Here is a 20,375-nt window from a genome sequence, read left to right on the forward strand (position 1 = left end):
TAAATGAAAGTGAGAGTTCAAGAGAGGACACCAAATGAATGGGTAATTAATAAGAGGACAGTATTTCGAGCACCTCTCTACAAATAAATTACATTTCTATTGAAGGCCATACGTCCATTTGAAAATACAAAATCCCAGGCAGATGCATGTAACAAAACTGAAATCCAATTCTGCAAAATAAGGGTGCCCCATTTTAAATACCCCACAAAATAGACACACTGGATATAAATAATATGACTTACTGCAGGGATCCATTGCTTGGCTTCCTCCCCAGCTTTGCTAGGCTCTTCTTCGGTGAGCGGATCAATAGGCCCACTGGAAAGTTGAGGGCTTGCTTGGATACATGACTACTTCGTTCCTCCGAAATCATCACGACTTTGTTCAGATGTAGGCTATATTATATGTCAAAGCGCTCCCTAGAAAGCACGGTAAGGCACTATTCTCAAAAACTATTCTCAAAATAAACTATTTGTGACAAATATACTCAGTCCATCGTGGTATTTGACACTGGAATCCACACTTTCTCATGGTGATGAAGCCAACTAAGAATGTGTCAGTTCAGATAGTTTGTAAACTAACTCTGACAAGTTTTCGTAAAGAAGCACGACGTGGAGAAAATGTATTCTCGTCCAGTGGCATTAGACATCAGGCAACTTCCAAAATACACTCGCTTTCAAATTACAGTTATATTCCGAATTTCCAACTCAACAATATTAGGAAACACAAAATACGACTGTAATCCGTTCGATACAATTGTTGCTGAATTGTTTCCATGAACAGAAGTTAGTTGGTCAGAATCAGATACAATGTATCCACGTTCGGGACAGCCATACGAGCGCTAGATTTAAAAATATTTTATCTTATAAAAATAAATAAATACATCCAATGTGAATTAAATGATCCATTTCAGATACTTAACTGGACTATTTGTTATTCGAAGCACCTTGCGAATCTTGACCTGTCTGCTCCATGCCATCTCTCCTTATCCCGTTAGGCGCATTCAACAGTTCAGTACCCAACAGTTAGTGGTTGTCTGGTAGAATGCAACCTGTTTGAAAAGTTGTGCTGGAGTTACTACAATGACGTCATTGCTCATTTCGCGCATGGGAGAGTTATGGGGAGAGATTTGAAAATGCGATGGACTTAGTAAAGGAGCACGAATAGAGCTAGATATAGGACACATCTTTGTATCTGTGCCATTATAACGTATGGGACAGCTTAGGCAGCTCAATTGAGATTCAATCTCCATTTTAAAGTACTACATTTTCTTCTTCTTCATTGGCTGATTCCTCCCAACTCATAGGAATTCCTACCCAGTTGACTACTTTAAAATGGTGGAAGCCCTCAATGGCAATGTCCATGTTAAAGTGGGTATATCCATGAGGAGTCATCTATCTTTCTGGATGGGCGCACCCATATGGAAAGTATCAAACGCATCAAACATATGTAAACCACATGTTTGACCTGTTCCATATATTCCCTTCCAGCCAGTACAATGAGCCCGTCCTCCTATAGCTCATCCCACCAGCCTCCTCTGCTGTACATGTACGCATCAACTCAGATGATCTTCTCTGCATTCTTGCTCTATGCTAAGGGCCCCATCTAGTGGCTAAAATATTTTCATGCCCAGAAAGTGTGTGACACTGGTGTCGCACACACACAATCACACATGCATGCATGCGTGCACACACACACACACACACACACACACACACACACACACACACACACACACACACACACACACCACACACACACACACACACACACACACACACACACACAACACCACTGGTTGGTCACAAACGGATGTGAGTGAGTGTGGAACCTGCAGCTGTAGATGAGGAGGTTTGGCTGGTTTGCTGACATAGTTAGGCTGGGGATTCAGGGCAAACAATGTTGGGTCTATTGCAAAATCCCAATTTAAGCTTCCTCCTTGTATGAACCTTCCAACCTTCCACGCTCACATACTGTACGTAGGTGGATATATCCTTTAGGGATCACTACCTAAGAAAAGCGTTATTGAATATTTGACTGATTCTGATTAATCCGACTCTAATTCATTGGATAGGGAGCTCACCTCCCCCTAACCACCACCTCTTCTTTATAACTGATATGCAGCAACTTCTTTCCTAATGAATCAGTCAAATATTCAATTACACTTTTCTTAGGTAGTGATCCATAAAGGATAATCACTCATATAAAGTATTCAGTGATGGAAAAAGTACCCAATTTTCATACTTGAGTAAAAGTAAAGATACAAAAAAAACACCTAAGTTGTACATTAAAGTATTTTTACTTAAGTACTTCACAGCACTGAAAGTATGTGAGCGTGATGATGGAAGGTTCTTACAAAGAGGCAGCTTTAATAGGAATTTTGCAATAGACTCAACACTGTTTGGCCTGAATCGCGTGCTTAAAAGCTTTAAAATAGTAAAAGCAAGCTAAGCATTCATTTAAAGTTATGCTCGTATTTTAAATTATTTTTTGTTCCCTTTTTTTGTTCCCTTTTCATAAAATGAATTTGGCATTTCTGTAGAATGCTGTAGATTTTGTTCAAACAAGAAAATGTATTTTCAGTACAACCATAAACATTTTTTTAAGAAAATATTACATTTCCCATATAATGGCTATATTGCGCATCATAGAAGCTTTGGACGAACCTGCAGGGACCATAGTGTAATTATGTTGTTACTGCAGTGATAAAAAAACGTATTATAAACTGGGTGGTTCGAGCCCTGAATGCTGATTGGCTGACAACCACGGGTATGGCAAAACATTTATTTTTACTGCTCTAATTACGTTGGTAACCAGTTTACAATAGCAATAAGGCACCTCTGGGATTTGTGGTATATGGCGAATATACCATAGCTGAGGGGCTGTATCCAGGCACTCTGCATTGCGTCGTGGTTAAGAACAGCCCTCAGCCGTGGTATATTGGCCATATACAACACCCCCTCGGGCCTTATTGCTTAAATATAAACCAAAAGCTCTGTAAATAAATGGGAGAGTATTCCCTTCTCCATAAATCTACTGAAAGCCTACATGTTTTGTTCAGCTGGATGTTTTGATCAAATCCATTAATTGGAAGGACATTGATATACACTAAATCCTTGATTATGTTGTTTATTTTGATTAACTATTTGTGTTGGTGAGTATTGTTTCACATTTGATTATATTTATAACATTAGCAAAAGTGAATAGAAATATAATATGACCGATTACAATAGGACTTTTATACCCTGCCTGCCTAGCAATAAATGATGCTGACACACCTCTTTCTCTCGATCACTTCATTATGTTGTGTTGACATTGTAATAGGTGCTGTCGTAAGCACTGTAACATTGCAAACTGTAAATTGTAAACTACAGCTACATGGCAGGCTGTAGATTTTCACACTTCCAGTGCAATACACCATAGTCACTATAAAAAGAGGTTGCGCAGTTTATCATAACCTTACAGTACAAGCTAGATGTTAGAAAGAGAAAGATCATCTATACTACTTAGTCCAAAACTTTTGTCCTGTTGCTACTCTGGTTCTGAGGGTTGATTCGTGCTAAACTGAGGGCCTGCAGGTGCAGCTATAGACTGAACCCTGGGGGTTTACACATTACTTCCCCATGTCAACTGAATTTCATGTTTACTCTGCTGTCCATTCACATTCCTTCCTCTGCTGGTCACAGCTCAACAATGTTATGTGGAATTTCATTGCCAACTATGCTGACTTAATCTGATGCTCTTTATTACAATTTTACTACAACTGGTGTGAAAAAATAAAAGAGGAGTTTGAATAGTCATTTCTACTCTGTGAAAAATAACTTGTCATTTACATCTAGAACATCAAGTGGATCAAGCTTTAGAGTCAGCAAGAAATAATATTGAACTAGAAAAAAGAGAGTGAAACCACACTGTAATCTCTATGGGTTTGACTTCCTGTCACAGACTGGAGCTTCAGTTAGCAACATGTGAAGACTTGCACAAGAGGCTGCTAAAGGGAGGACGGAAAGCATGTGTTTTATACCATTCCATTTATTCCGTTCCAGCCATTATTAAGAGCCCATCTTCCCCAATTAAGGTACAACTGCCACCTGTGGCAGAGCTACAGTATCTATCCATCAGCCTCTTTGCATGGAGTAAACTCCCTGCTCGCTCTCTATAATGATGGTCAGCAGCATGTGTTATGAATGTATAGCCAAGAAAAAACACACCAAACATGCATTTTTCTAAAGAGAAATATGAGGACTGTAGATAACTTTATGTAACCAAATTCCAAAGCAATCAGTTTCCATTAACTGTATAACGCAGGCTGAATTATATAACTTATATTGGTTTGAAAGCCTACATTGATATGTTTTGATATGTGTTGATATAGACAATAATTAGTCTATACGATCTGTCATAGAAAGATCGTAGGTTACTGAAATAGAGCTCGATAACTTCAGTTTAGTTTGTTTGAGGTGTGTCAGTGTTTTATCGTGGAAATCCCATTTCCAATGAGATCTTCATGCATGCCATCCGAAAGAATGTGAAACATTTGGACATGTTCAAGATGACGCCAAGGAGCATTCATTTTCCTATCTGAAAGACACATGGAAGATCACAGGAATACAGTCTATACTGTGTGTGTGTGTTTGCTTGTGTGTTTGCGTGTGTTTATCATAATGTTTCACCTCATGCAATAAGCCTTTATTACATATTGTCACATTATTCATTTAAATGTATTTTTATTTTATTTAACCTTTATTTAACTAGGAAAGTCAGTTAAGAACAATTTCTTATTTACAATGACGGCCTACCCCGGCCAAACCCGGATGACGCTGGGCTAATTGTGCGCCGCCCTATGGGACTTCCCAATCACGGCCGGATGTGATACAGCCTGGATTCGAACCAGGGACTGTAGTGACGCCTCTTGCACTGAAATGCAGTGCCTCAGAATGTTTGTGGTAAAGTCCAAAAGTTCCTTTTGAAAAAGGGCGGTATCTAACCAAGTGCATAAGCCTTTATTATTTATTGTCACATTCTGAAAATGATCTGTTCTATTCATCTGCAGTTTTGAGGTAAAGTCCAAAAGTTCCTTTTGAAAAGAGGCGGTCTCTAACTAAGTGCAAGTAACTGGTTCATCTCCGCCGTGGGACATTCAGCTATTGTGCGTGTTGGGGAGGGAACTCGAAAGTCTCCGCGTTGTTATACTTCAATGAAAGGACGCGGAAGTAAACAGTCTTTAACGGATTTGTTTTATTTAACCTTTATGATTTTACGAATATGACGTTTTCCTTTTGATGCGAACTTGCGAAATTTTGACTGAAATTATGATCTAGTTGGCAAAGCCCTGGCTGGCTGCGTAAATTTCCCGACCTCTTGTGACGCGTGGCTCTTCACATGAAGTAAAGGTACATATCATATTGCAATATACAGTTTACCTATTTGCAGAAAGCTTGATTATTCTTACATACGTGATGCAACCATCAATGTAAATGTAATATACCCACTGTTATATGGGTAGCCAAATCATGTCACCAAAATGACCAAACCTCTTATAATGTCATGCTGGCTTGAAGACACTGCTTGCAGAGCAATCCATTCAACTTCAGCGACTGGTTTATAGTCATCGAAGTCTCTCTCTCTAATCTTAGGAACAGCTGTTACAGTCATACCCACTTCACTTTTTCTGTAATGTAATTCATTATAATAATTAGTCAGCTTCCTCTCATCTGAATTGTGAATCATTGCTGTTTAGTGGTTAGAGAACTGTCTCTCTCTCAAGAGTGGTATCCCTATAATTTGTTGGAAATCTTTTAGATTCTGAATCTATGGCAACTAACCGGACAATTGAAAGAAGTTCCACATAGAGTACTTTAACTACCTGTTTGATACAAGCAGTAACTGTTCCCAGTAACCAACAGTTGTCCACAGACATTGGTGAAAAGGATATGCAATATAGTTCTGGAGCACATAAGTAGGCTATGAGAAAACGTGTTACCATATTATGCAATGCAATTATAAATGTATAACAACAAGGATATTATATTTGACCTAACAGTTGAAACATTTTCATTATTGCTAAATTATTTGAAAACAAACTTGAAAACAAACCATGCCATGGTGATGTGAAAGGTATTTTGAAATAGCTTTTTGTTTGAACGTTTTTTCCTTATTGGTTTGTGTGCTCAGTGCTCTACAAGGTCAAATGGCTTCTCCTCTGGGATGTGGTAATTTATGAGTAGTAGGAGATAAGTTCAACAATAGTTGTATTTATGTGATGAGGAAGTATGTTCATAATGTGTTTTGTTTTGATATGAAACTCGGTTAAAATAGAAAGCCACTGAAGAGGACAGGTTCACTATTGAACAAGCTTTATAAGTTAACGTTTTTTTGGGGTTGTTTATTTGCTAAAACAAGGTCCTCGATTCAATCATAGTAGGCTAGCCATGTCAGTCTAATTGGCATAGTGTGAACTACTATGGTGTGTCAAATAGATTACAAACAGTACAGTATCACTGGATCTTTCAATGCTTTACATGGCGGTAAATTGTTGTTAACTAAAATATATAGAACTTGTTGAATTTGGATTTCCCATAATTGAGAATGGATGGATATGTATAAATGTATATACAGTATTGTCTAGTGCTGTTCTCCTCAGTGCTGGGTAGTTGGATGTCCTAGTTACTCTCAAAAACACATTCTGCACATTCCTCACTAATCTCTGATTTGTGAAGTGTAGAGAAATGTTTAGTGCTTTCACATAGTTAGGCTTTGCATAATGTAAATCCTTAATTATAAAACGTACCATTTCTAACATGTCCAACAAAGAAAATGATGCACGCTACTCTGTAATAGATCTTACCACTTCTACAATGTCCGTTATTTAATAAAGATATCTGTTTAAGACATCATAATCCTATTTCCTTGACTAATGGTGGAATGTTTGGCCCCACAAGACTATATAACAACCTACTGGGCTGTTGAGGAGGCACAAAAGTGCTAAGAAAAAAAACAGTTGGGAGCATAAAAAATACAGCTAAAATTCATGTGGGCAGTGAGAGTCGAAACCACTGCAAATATCCCCTTCACCCAGGTCACTGTACCAGGGGAGCTCTAGGTGACATGTTACTAGAGTAGATCCCCTTCACCCAGGTCACTGTACCAGGGGAGCTCTAGGTGACATGTTACTAGAGTAGATCCCCTTCACCCAGGTCACTGTACCAGGGGAGCTCTAGGTGACATGTTACTAGAGTAGATCCCCTTCACCCAGGTCACTGTACCAGGGGAGCTCTAGGTGACATGTTACTAGAGTAGATCCCCTCTGCTCTGCACTGTCTCTTCCCAGGGGACTCGGCTACTGTTTTGTTACTGTTTTACATGTTTGAGACTTCCATCCTCTAGAGCAGTGGTTCCCAAACTTCTTATAGTCCCGTACCCCTTCAAACATTCAACCTCCAGCTGCGTACCCCCTCTAGCACCAGGGTCAGCGCACTCTACAATGTTGTTTTTTGCCATCATTGTAAGCCTGCCACACACACACTATACAATACATTTATTAAACATAAGAATGAGTGTGAGTTTTTGTCACAACCCGACCGAAGTGACAAAGAGCTCTTATAGGACAAGGGCAAAATAATAATAGAATAATAATCAATAATTTTGCTCTTTATTTAACCATCTTAAATATAAAACCTTATTTGTTAATCGAAAATTGTGAATAACTCACCACAGGTTAATGAGAAGGGTGTGCTTAAAATGATGCACATAACTCTGCAATGGTGGGCTGTATTGGAGAGAGTCTCAGTCTTAAATCATTTTCCACACACAGTCTGTGCCTGTATTTAGTTTTCATGCTAGTGAGGGCTGAGAATCCACTCTCACATAGGTATGTGGTTGCAAAGGGCATCAGTGTCTTAACAGCGCGATTTGCCAAGGCAAGAAACTCTGAGCACAGCCCAATCCAGAAATCTGGCAGTGACTTCTGATTGAATTACATTTTCACAGAACCGCTTGTTGCAATTTCGATGAGGCTCTCTTGTTCAGATATTGGTAAGTGGACTGGAGGCAGGGCATGAAAGGGATAACGAATCCAGTTGTTTGTGTAATCCAGTACTTGCGTAATTGCGCACCCAACTCACTCAGGTGCTTCGCTATATCACATTTGACATTGTCCGTAAGCTTGAGTTCATTTGCACACAAAAAATCATACAATGATGTAAAGACCTGTGTTGTCCTTGTTAATGCAGACAGAGAAGAGCTCCAACTTCTTAATCATAGCCTCAATTTTGTCCTGCACATTGAATATAGTTGCAGAGAGTCCCTGTAATCCTAGATTCAGATCATTCAGGTGAGAAAAAACATCACCCAGATAGGCCAGCCGTGTGAGAAACTCGTCATCATGCAAGCGGTCAGACAAGTGAAAATTATGGTCAGTAAAGAAAACTTTAAGCTCGTCTCTCAATTTAAAAAACGTGTCAATACTTTGCCCCTTGATTACCAGCGCACTTCTGTATGTTGTAAAAGCATTACATGGTCGCTGCCCATATCATTGCATAGTGCAGAAAATACACAAGAGTTCAGGGGCCTTGCTTTAACAAAGTTAACCATTTTCACTGTAGTGTCCAAAACATCTTTCAAGCTGTCAGGCATTCCCTTGGCAGCAAGAGCCTCTCGGTGGATGCTGCAGTGGACCCAAGTGGCATCTGGAGCAACTGCTTACCACTCCACTATGTCTCCCTGTCATGGTTTTGCGCCATAAGTACAGATACCAACATGAGCAGCAGCTACGTTTGGCTACATACGGACCGTTAGTGGAATTCCAATGAGAGAGTAACAGTTAATGTGATTGGATGTTAATTATTTGACTAGGCTACCTGTATTTGACATTGTGTTGTTATTTCGCTGAACACTAGATGGTTTCATTTTATTTTTGGCAGTGAAACGAGGCTACTCAGGCGAGAAAGAAACTTCACCCAAATGTATAGCCCCGTTGGAAAATATAAATAGACTGTTTGAAAATGTGAAGAAAAACAAATATTTGTTTTAATTTTTTAAAATGTGAATCACATTTTTATTTGGCATACCCCCGACGGCATTGCGCGTACAAATACCTGCTCTAGAGCACTCAACTCTTACCCTGTGAGGTACGTAGCCTGCTGGTTTTCTGTTCTACCTGATAATTAATTGCACACACCTGGTGTCCCAGGTCTAAATCAGTCCATAATTAGAGGGGAACAATGAACAAATGCAGTGGAACTGGCTTTGAGGTCCAGAGTTGAGTTTGAGGGCTCTAGAGTGACAACAACGAGGTTCTGTCTGTCTGTGTGTGTGTTCACGGCTGTGTAATAGCAGAATTGTCCTGACAGCAGAATGATTAAGTAGTTTGTGGGATGTATTTGACCAGTGTTTTTTACATAGATTTTATCAGTGGTTTATTATGCTCATTGGGGTGGGGTAAGGGGTTTAGTGGTGTAGTGTCTTATCTTACTATATCTCTCTCGTCAGTGCAGTGTCTTACCTTACTATATCTCTCTCGTCAGTGTAGTGTATTACCTTACTATATCTCTCTCGTCAGTGCAGTGTCTTACCTTACTATATCTCTCTCGTCAGTGTAGTGTCTTACCTTACTATATCTCTCTCGTCAGTGTAGTGTCTTACCTTACCATATCTCTCTCGTCAGTGTAGTGTCTTACCTTACCATATCTCTCTCGTCAGTGTAGTGTCTTACCTTACTATATCTCTCTCGTCAGTGTAGTGTCTTACCTTACTATATCTCTCTCGTCAGTGCAGTTGACAGTATTTTGAGATTTGTTGGATGTATGCAGTTTATGTACACGCTTTTTCAGCAAGCTGCTGGGATATGTTTTATCTAAAATCAAAAGTCAGAGTTATATTGATAATGTTTATGAGGGCTAATCTGCAATGGAATCAGGAGGTTCACTTCATTAGTTCCATTCATTAGTAAAACATTAGAGCCATTCGGAGAGGTAAGTGATTTAAAACTAAAGTGCCTGTTTGGCTGCATGCATGTTTTACTGTGTTTACGGTACATGGTTTTATGGAGCGGAGGAGTTAGATAACACAGATTGAGTGCACTTCTGTGTACACACATGGTTCAACTGAAGTGGGAATCATTTAGATTAAACAATTTGTTAAATTTATGTCAATGGAATGTGTGGTGATATCCCTTGACCTTCTCCTTACTCATCCAAACCTCCAAGAAGAAAGACTCTTGTTATCATATGTGGGCTACTGAGTGGCACAGCGGTCCGAGGCACTGCATCTCAGTGCAAGAGGTGTCACTATAGTACCTGGTTCGAATCCAGGCTGTATCACATCTGGCAGTGATTGGGAGTCCCATTGGGCGGTGCACAATTGGCCCAGCGTCGTCCGGATTTGGCCGGAGTAGGCCGTCATTGTAAATAATAATTTGTTCTTAACTGACTTGCCTAGTTAAATAAAGGTTACATTTAAATAAAACAATTCTATTAAACTGATATGTGAGCTATTACTGTCAATAAGTTAATATGTTGTGTTGATTTTAGAGAGAGAGACAGAGGAGAGTTTCCTCCTCTGGATTAATGAATAGTTCCTGTCTGGTAAAGAGAAAGAGAGAGAGAGAGATACATCTGGGTCTGACAGAAACACACATAGTTAAAACAACTTTCTACATGTAATTGAATTTAATCCTCAGTTGTCCTCATGTTGTTTATGCGGCCTTCCATCCGGCTTAGTAGAGCTCTGTGAATGATTCTCATTATCATCTATCGACCCTAACTCATATCCGCTCTGAATAAGACAGAGAGGGGGAACAGAAGGGGTCTTTTACTGCAGAGTAGGAGTTTTAATCAGGGTACAGGATTGGAGCCGTGGTGAGCAATAGAAGCTGATACTACAGCGCTGTTATTGGCTCCCTCCGGTGTCTGATGGCTGAATAGGTAGAGAGGTAGGGCTGGGATAGATTTATGAAATTGTATGTAATCATGTGTATCTATGGTTCTGGGGATGGATAATGTATGTGATTTTGGAGCATGCACTGCAGACCCCCCTTCAACCACACACACGTGGGAGAGCAGCAAATTGAACATCAAAGATAATTACCATCATGAGATTTCAATCTCTAAAAATTATGCCGTTTTTTTTTTACTTAATTGAAAGGGGAAATGGACAGCTCCTGATGTTGTTTGTCCTCCTCTGACTCGCTCTTCTGTCTGTTCCTCCATGCTCATGTCTGTTTATGTATCCCGTAGGTAAACATTAACACATGGTGAATGCTACGAACTACCAAAACCATACTTGTTCTCTCATCAGCTTCGTGACAGAAGGTAAGTGTCTGGCTCAGACAACTTTTCTCTGTTTTGCTTCCATTTTAAAATTATTTTCCAAAATTATTTTACAGTTTCCTCATTTCTTTATTTCTCATTTTCCATATCTAAACTTCATAGCTAGGAGTGGGATATATTTATCTAAAGTTAGACTTAGGCTTGTGTTCAGAAGGATACAACCGAACCAAAGGGTTTTAAAACTAAATCTGTGTTCTTATTGCACAACTCCTCTTATGTCATCTCCTCCATTTCAAATGGTTTTTTCTCGCGTTTTATCCCACTGAATGTATTTCCTCCATGCAATGGCTGTTACAGCCTCAGGTGCAATATTCACAGATTACAGAATGTACAGCATAGTCTAGTCTAGGCTGGTAACTATTGTATTTTGCAAACCATCACTGCACCACCTCAGCAGAATTACCCCACCAGAGTTAAGTTACTGGCAATGTCGACCTAAAATACAAGTATACAGTAAGCTGTTTAAACAGTGTTTTTTTGTAGGCCTATGTTCCTTATAGGAGTTTATAGAAGCTAAGGACTTAAAGGTCTAATGCAGCCATTTTCATCTCAATATCAAATCATTTCTGATTAACAATGAAGTACCATACTGGGATTTTTTTTAAAGTAAAATGGTCAAAAAGAAACAAAATAGCATCTTAGCTAGAAGTAAGCTAGGACTCTCTGGGAGTAGTCTGAGTGAGGAGGAGAAAACTGAAAACTATAGCTGTTATTGGCAAAGAGGTAGAGGGCTGCGGGTCTGACAGAGATCATTGAGGCGCGGTTATAATTGTTCATGCTGCAGGTGGAAGCTGGCGATCAGACAGACAATTTTGGGGATGAGAATATTTTTTTGAAAATGCTACAGACAGCTATATCGGTCTTTAATACAGGACGAGTAAAACATTATTTTTTGCATTTTTTTAAATAATAATTATTTTTAGGGGGTGCTGCAGCACTCTCAGCACCCATACTTCCTGTGGCTATGATCAGGTGTGTGTAGTCTCAATTAAAATAGTAAGCTATAGCCTATGCATGGGAGGAGAAGCAGGGGGCAGTTATCTTTCCAAGGACATTAACTTCCTAAATATGATTAGGCTATAGTTTACATTGCCTAGAAATACATATTGATCACCTTTTATTTTTTATCTCTGTCTGAAAATTGTCCCACTCCTAAAAGGTAAGCTATAAAACGTTTCTCAAGAGGAAGTGAAAGTGTCTGCTCTCTCTCCAACTGCTCTCTTCAAACTATGTCTAGCCTATTGGCTGATATAGCCCAGTAACACCGATAGCCTAATATAATGGGCCACGTGAGAATCTCTGGTAATTTAACTTATTTCTTAGGTTATTTTTTGCTCATTTTGATATTGCCTATATAGGGCACACAATTGCTAGGACCATGGCTGGCAAGTGAGCTGCGTCACATACTCCTGAAGTAACATTGCGGTACTGCGGTTGGGTTCGGGACACGTTCTTGCAGTAGCGGGTGGGAGTCGGACAGAGAGCCAGCGGGAGGGGGCGGGTGCGGTATCAAAAGCTGCGGGTGCGGATGGAATGAAGAAATTAGTCCCGCACAGAGTTTGGAACTCTCTTTCATATTGGTCTATTAACTAATTTACTGCCAAAACTCCATCCCACCAAAACAGGTTATTTCAGGCGGTCTTTTTAAACAGCCTGTACACAAAAATGGCATTATCAGCATTTTCACAATTTCACTGTATTATTCCAACCTCAGTGTCGAAATATATCTAAAACACAGGAAATAACATTTTTGACTGCACTGTATAGTTTGCTTACTTTGAACCTACCAACCCACAACTCTCCCTGACTCATCTCATTCCATAGACCGACTGCAGTCCTTCTGCCTCCCTATTCCAACTCTTTGACCCTTCCACCTCTCGCCATGGAAGCCAGAGGAAAGTACGAGTTTAATGCTACGGCTGAGGATGAGCTGAGCTTCCGAAAGGGAGACATCCTGAAAGTGAGTATGACCTGAGAGAGAATGGGAGGAGACACATTACAATTCAGAATAGTGAGCCATAGTAAGACTAAAGAATGGCAGTAGTACAACTGAGTGTGGGACTTGGCTTTAAAGACACATTCCACTAATCTAATTCCTAAATTCTACACACAAAGTTCTACTGTTGTATTCTGCTGGAATATTAAACCTAAACAGTGAGCTCTGTTGCTTTTGTTTATCTCTGTTCCCTAATCAGATTCTAGGTAGTCAAGATGAGTGGTTTAAGGCAGAGCTGCATGGACAGGAAGGCTTTGTGCCCCAAAACTACATTGAGAGACAAACCCCAAGGTGAAATAAAGTTACTCATTCTCATCCGTAAAATGTATTTCAACACACACATACAACATGAGTTTGTATGCTTACAGTAAGTACAGTATGGCCACATCTGCATACTGTATCTCTCTCTGTCCAGCTGGTTCAAGGAAACGGCAAGCCGCAGCTCTGCTGAGGAGCTCCTGATGTCTAGGGAGGTGGGGGGATTCCTGATCCGTGGCAGTCAGAGCTCCCCTGGAGAATTCTCCATCTCTGTCAGGTGGGTTGGTGTAGGCTCAGGCCAGGATATTACAGGGAGCTCACTGATTACAAAACAGTACCTAGGGGGGGTAGAGTTTGCACCGCATGAACTCTGTAAAATGTAGTAACATGTTAACCTGCAAAACTCATCTGTGAACATTTTCAAAATCTCCCTCCATTTCTCATGAAATGTCTATGAGCCAGGGGAAGAGTTCCGTTTCTGTAGGCTATACTTGATATTACTGGTGCAGCTTTTCCTTGCAATATCTAACATAAGCCAGCAGGGGACAATGAAAGTACTGCACCAGAGAAACAGTTGATTTTGGATTTATGGAATAGGACAGGACACAACTCAATTGTTTGAATCATAACTCATCACATCCTATCATTGTTTATTTAACCTTTATTTAACCTTTATTTAACCAGGATAAGCCCATTGAGACCCAGAGTCTCTTTTTCAAGGGAGACCTGGCCAAGAAGGCAGCAACATTCAATACATTATATAATTAAAACATACAACAATACAACAACATGATCCAGCCTAAAGAAGTCTCCCATCAATATTTTAAATTCATTCAGTGGCACTAACATATCTAGATGAAGCATGGATTGTAGACTATTCCATGCGTCTAGTGCACAAAAAGAGAAGGCAGTCTTGCCTGATACTGTGAATGTCCTGGGGACTTTAAGTAGCAACCACCTAGCGGACTGGGTATGGTAACTGCTGGTGGTGAAGGAGACCAGACTACAGAGGTAAAGAGAGAGTTTACCCAAAAGGACTTTGTAGATGAACACATACAAATTTATCTTTCTGCACATATAAAGTGAGGCCCAACCTACCAATGGTGGGTGAGTGACTTGGCATTTGTAATAAAGCGCAAGGATGCATGATAAACAGAGTCCAGTCTCTGTAAGACAGAGGAGGTTGCATGATAAACAGAGTCCAGTCTCTAAGACGGAGGAGGCTGCATGATAAACAGAGTCCAGTCTCTGTAAGACGGAGGAGGCTGCATGATAAACAGAGTCCAGTCTCTGTAAGACGGAGGAGGCTGCATGATAAACAGAGTCCAGTCTCTGGTAGACAGAGGAGGCTGCATGATAAACAGAGTCCAGTCTCTGTAAGACGGAGGAGGTTGCATGATAAACAGAGTCCAGTCTCTGTAAGACGGAGGAGGTTGCATGCATGTACAACAAGTCACCATAATCAATGACAGAGAGAAAAGTGGCTTGAACAAGATTCTTTCTAGCCATAAGTGGGAAGCAAGCCTTATTACGAAAATAAAAACCCAATTTCAATTTAAGCTTTGTCACAAGATTATCCTCATGAACTTTAAAGGACAACTTGTCATCCAACCAAATACCTAGGTATTTGTAGGATGACACTTTTTCAATGGATAAGCCACCAGATGTGACAATGCTAACGTTCTCTGGCAGAGTTCTAGCTCTGGTAAAGGTGATGAATTTAGTTTTTTGTACATTCAAGACCAGTTTAAGACCATAAAGGGAGGCCTGCAGTGTCTGAAAAGTAGTCTGGAGCTCTTCAACAGCCTGAACCAGAGAAGGAGCACATGAATATATGACTGTAACATCTACATATAGATGTAACTTTGCTGGTTGCATGCCATTTCCAAATTCATTAATAAAAATTGAGAACAACACAGGAGCTAACATGGAACCCTGGGGCACACCTCTATTAATCTCAAGAAAGCTAGACTTGTGATTGTCAGTATATACACATTGTGTTCTGTCAGAAAGATAGTTCCTAAACCAATTTACTGCCCATTCACTGAGACCAATGTTTCTGAGTCTAGCTAGTAACAATTCATGGTCAACTGAATCAAAGGCCTTTGCTAAATCCACAAACAGAGCAGCACAATGTTGCTTTTTATCAAATCCATTAATGATGTCGTTTGCCACTGCCATAGCTGCAGTTGCGGTGCTGTGCCCCAATCTAAAGCCAGACTGAACACCGCTCAGTATGTTCTTTTCAATTAAGACGTTTTTTAACTGTGAGTTCACTAGGGATTCATAGACATTGGCCAGGATAGGGAGTTTAGAGATAGGACTATAGTTTTTAGCATCTGAGGGATCTCCACCCTTTAGCAGCGGGAGGACATAAGCTGATTTCCAAATGCTGGGTATGGAATTGGTCAAGAGACTCATGTTGAAAATGTGATCCACAGGTTTAGTAATAATACCAGCTGCTATCTTTAAGAGGTAGGGGTCCAAGTTGTCTGGACCTGCAGACTTTTTAGTGTCTATAGCCTTTAGTGCTTTATAGACCTCAGTATAAGAAACAGGCTCAAAGATCAAATGGTTCACATGAGGGCCTATATCATAGTTGACTTAACAGAGCTTACATTAGAGGCCTGGGCCCCACCATTATCAAAAACTGAACTAGCAGATATGAAGTGCTTGTTAAAAACCCCTACAATATGGGCTTTATCCTTCACTTCATTAGAATCCATCATTAAATGGTCAGGAAGGCTAGAGGCTATATTAGAACCTGACACTGATTTAAATAGCTTCCAGAACTTGGTATGTTTGTTTAGGTTCTCTGTGACTGCATTTAAATAGTCATCTGATTTGGACTTCCTGATCAATCCTGTGTATTTGTTTCTTAGCGCTCTGAAGGAGGCCCAGTCAACAAGAGCACTTGTATGTCTAGCTTGAGCCCAAGAGATATTTCTCTTTGTAATTCATTCTGTCAAGTTATCTGAAAACCAGGGATTGTCCCTTCCACTGATTCTAAATTTCTTCACAGGGGCATGCTTATCACAAATCGACACAAATTTCATATAAAAATAGTCCCAGGCAGTGTCAACCAGGGTTGGGGTCAATTCCATTTCAATTCCAATTAATTCAGACACTAAACCAAATTCAAATTCCAAATCTTCCTCATTGAAAAGCATTGAAAATAATTGGAATTGGAATGTCAGTGTACTTCCTGAATAGACTGGAATTGAATTGGAATTGACCCTAAACCTGCATTGTACTGTATGTGACTAAGAGGCCAGATGTTGTGTTGTGACATGCTTCACTGATATATAAAACCATACTTTCCCCTCAGACATGAGTTTGACGTGCAGCATTTCAAAGTGATGAAGGACAGCAAAGGCCACTACTTCCTGTGGTCAGAGAAGTTCACTTCCCTCAACAAGCTGGTGGACTTCTACAAGAACACCTCCATCTCCAAGCAACGGGACATCTACCTTAGAGACGGTAGCCGGGATGACCAGAGCCCATCCACACCCCAACCGGTATTTCAGCCGTATATTATCTCAGTTCAATCAACTCTTTAGTGAAGCCTTCCTTCCCTTTCTTGACTTCCCACTCGTGTCCCTGTATCTCAAGCACAGATACAGGAACTGAAATCAGTGAGCTATTGCACCAGAATGGTCAATTAACCAATGGTATTGGTCTATTAACCAATATACCGCATGGTGATGTCATCATGGAAAATCAAACCTGCTGATTATAAGGTCCTGTGTAGATTGTACTTTCAACCAGCAACTATCAGGAAATAACACTGATCAAATGTTTTGTTAGTTTCATCGTCTGTTGTACAATATGATATAAAAACTACATTTTGACTGCACTGGGCCTTTATTAACCCTTTCCTGTCCACATCCTTCTGTTGTCAGTTGAAGAGGGGGAGTCTACCTGAGGAGAGGAGCTATGGGGCCCCTACTGCAGCCACGTCACACCGCAGGGCCTCAGATCTTCCTCACAGTCAGCAGGTAAACACCACTCACCCCACAGTACTCACCCCAAAGTACAAACCTACACTACCTGCAATGCAGTCTTTTGAATCATGTCGGTTTTTCAGAAGCTGCTATGTACCATGGTCATGTAAAACCATGTCATTGCTTTTATTTGATTTCATTGGGTTTGTAATGTTTTACTGTGATTCTGAGACATACTGTATGTTGGTTTAAAGGTTAGAGTCTGACCTGAGTTCAACCTCTCTCCTCTCTTCCTCCAGAGTAAGAGACCTGGGATGGAGGAGAGGGCTCACACCATAGGCACCCCTGGTAGAAACACCCCCCTAACCTCTCTCCAAGCCCCCCAAAGGACATCTGAAACCATGCCTCATCAACAGGTACAGTAAGCCTACTATAGTCAGTAAATGGGGGCTCATCCTTGATGTCCGTTGAAATTACTGGTTCCTATGGCCAACTATTATCTAACACAGGTCTGTGTGTGTGTGTGTGTGTGTGTGTGTGTGTGTGTGTGTGTGTGTGTGTGTGTGTGTGTGTGTGTGTGTGTGTGTGTGTGTGTGTGTGTGTGTGTGTGTGTGTGTGTGTGTGTGTGTGTGTGTGTCTGTGTGTGTGTGTGTGTGTGTCTGTGTCGTGTGTGTGTGTGTGTGTGTGTGTGTGTGTGTGTGTGTGTGTGTGTGTGTGTGTGTGTGTGTGTGTGTGTGTGTACCAGAGGGCAGTCATACAGGTGAAAGCAGTGTACAACTTCACAGCGGAGGAAGGGGACGAGCTAGGCTTCCGTGCAGGTGATGTCATTGACATTTTGGATCACTCTGATCCATCGTGGTGGAAAGGAAGATTGCGGGGTAAAAGTGGTCTGTTCCCTGCCAACTATACCACACCATTATGAGGAAAGCTTAGAGAGAGAGAAGTCGCTCTTTGGACATCTCCAATCATATGGACTGTGATGATAAGAGTCGGCCAACACACAGAAACTTCAGCAGCCCAAACAGTAGGACTAAAAAGAAATTGGTTCACATATGATTTCTGCTAACATATGCTCACACATTTATTTTTATTTTAAAGCTGGTGCTCAGCATGATACAATTGACATACCTAAATGACATTGATTTATAAGCAGAGGTGGACTTACCATTAGGCAGAAGAGGCAATTGCCTCTGGCCTCACATCATCAAGGTGCCTTGTGAGCTGGGCATAATAATACAATACTAGTAATCTTATTTTTTCTCCAATAATGTCTCTGCATGAGACGCCACAACTGGTTTATAATAATGGACTATTCCACCTTGACAGAGTTCCCATGCATTGCTTCACACGATATGATTGCAAATTTGACTTTCATTGTAATTAAGCTGTATCAATGAGGTACTTTCACAGTGGGGCAGAGAAATGTGCAATTAACGCAACCAGTGAAAATAAAAAGAAAGAAAGAAGATTTAACAGAAAAATGTTGTAAGTTAATGCATTTCTTTAGTCAAAAGACAAGTGCTGCTTGTTATACTGACATTGTCATCGAGGCAGAAGACATGTATGTGTAGACAATGTATCTGATGCAATCAAACAGAGTATGGCATGTCATACGCTTTTTGGCCAGGCAGATTCAGATACATTGGAACCATATAGAAAGACAGAGGGGCGTTGTTTGGCTCACTAGGATAATTGCATAATCTCCAGTGAGATAGTTTGTCACTTGCAAATTGAAGGAAAGTTGTTTGGATGCTACTTTATGAAGTGATTGTTTGACAATCAGATGAAAACATCATGACTTGTTGTGTCCATTTTAATCCCAGCCCCCGTCCCCACAGGAGGCCTTTTGCCTTTTGGCAGGCCGTCATTGTAAATAAGAATTTGTTCTTAACTGACTTGCCTAGTTAAATAAAGATTACAGGTTAAACAAAAATGGCACATTAAAAGATAATTTATTTTTACAGTTAAATGATGTCTTTACTATAAAACCCATAACAAAATGTTGTGCACCCAAATCACTAAGTCCGTCCCTGTTTATAAGGGAACTTCCACAACCCAACTACAGTGTCATATCCATTGGAGGTTGAAAACTGGGAGCTATGCTGCCACACATTTACTGTATGGTACTACACTTTTTGTATTGTTACCTTTTTGTATTATTTGTAGTGCTTGCTGTTAATTGTGAGGTCTCCATAGCAAATTATATCTTGTTAGTGAACTACCAAATTTACAATGTCAGTTTGGGTATGCTTGTCATCTGTCTAAATTAAAACAATGATATATATAAACCCTGGCTTGCTGATGCTATGTATTGGCCAATGAGATGCTTTGAAGCCACCGGTCGGCCATATTGTCACTCCTCAAAAGCAGTCTTCCATAGGAATTCATGGAATTCTTCAGTATTCAATTTAAATGTTTTTAGGACAAAATTACATGTATTTAAATATTTTTTGTTGTAGTTGGGACAGTATTTTCAAAAAATTACTCTTATGATCTGACACTGAGAACTATATTCCTGACCTGCAGTGTTGGGTAATAGTGAACTACATGTAATTCAACTAGTAATTTAACTACATTTTGCAGTAGCTCAGTGGTAGTTGAACTAAATTCAATCTAGGTAGTGTTTTCAGAAGTTTTTTTTTTTTTTGCAATGTAACGTTGTAGTAACTACTGGAAATACACACTACTTTTTATTTAAAATAAAGTAAAATATGTGTGATGTAGGCAATCGTTTCCATTCTTTTTCAGCATCAGACTTGCCTAATCCAATTACTACAGAGTTACATTGCAAAAAAAGGAATTAACTACTGAAAACACTACCTAGATTTGAATTTAGTCTTGCAATTTGTAGTC

The 20,375-nt window shown here is 40.1% G+C and overlaps 2 protein-coding genes across 3 annotated transcripts in view; one reads left to right on the forward strand and one right to left on the reverse strand.

Moving 5' to 3' along the window:
• LOC106601496 (ras-associating and dilute domain-containing protein) overlaps window positions 1-1,026 on the reverse strand; it is a 34,561-nt gene extending 33,535 nt beyond the window's left edge. For both annotated transcript variants that reach the window (XM_045715254.2, XM_014193722.3), the window contains exon 1: window positions 243-1,026. In XM_045715254.2, coding sequence (XP_045571210.2) covers window positions 243-370 — 128 coding nt within the window. In that variant the 5' untranslated portion in view covers window positions 371-1,026. The remainder of the gene's footprint in view (window positions 1-242) is intronic.
• Window positions 1,027-5,169: 4,143 nt separating this feature from the next.
• grap2 (GRB2-related adaptor protein 2) lies at window positions 5,170-19,455 on the forward strand. Its single transcript, NM_001140435.1, is given in 9 exon segments — window positions 5,170-5,390; window positions 11,232-11,306; window positions 13,149-13,284; window positions 13,520-13,611; window positions 13,736-13,855; window positions 16,907-17,096; window positions 17,481-17,576; window positions 17,822-17,938; window positions 18,268-19,455. Coding segments are annotated over 7 exon segments (870 nt in total). The 5' UTR covers window positions 5,170-5,390; window positions 11,232-11,306; window positions 13,149-13,206; the 3' UTR covers window positions 18,445-19,455.
• The last annotated feature ends 920 nt before the right edge of the window (window positions 19,456-20,375 follow it).

This window comes from Salmo salar, chromosome 03 (genome assembly GCF_965601325.2).
Source record: "Salmo salar chromosome 03, fSalSal1, whole genome shotgun sequence".
NCBI classification, from domain to species: Eukaryota; Metazoa; Chordata; class Actinopteri; order Salmoniformes; family Salmonidae; genus Salmo; species Salmo salar.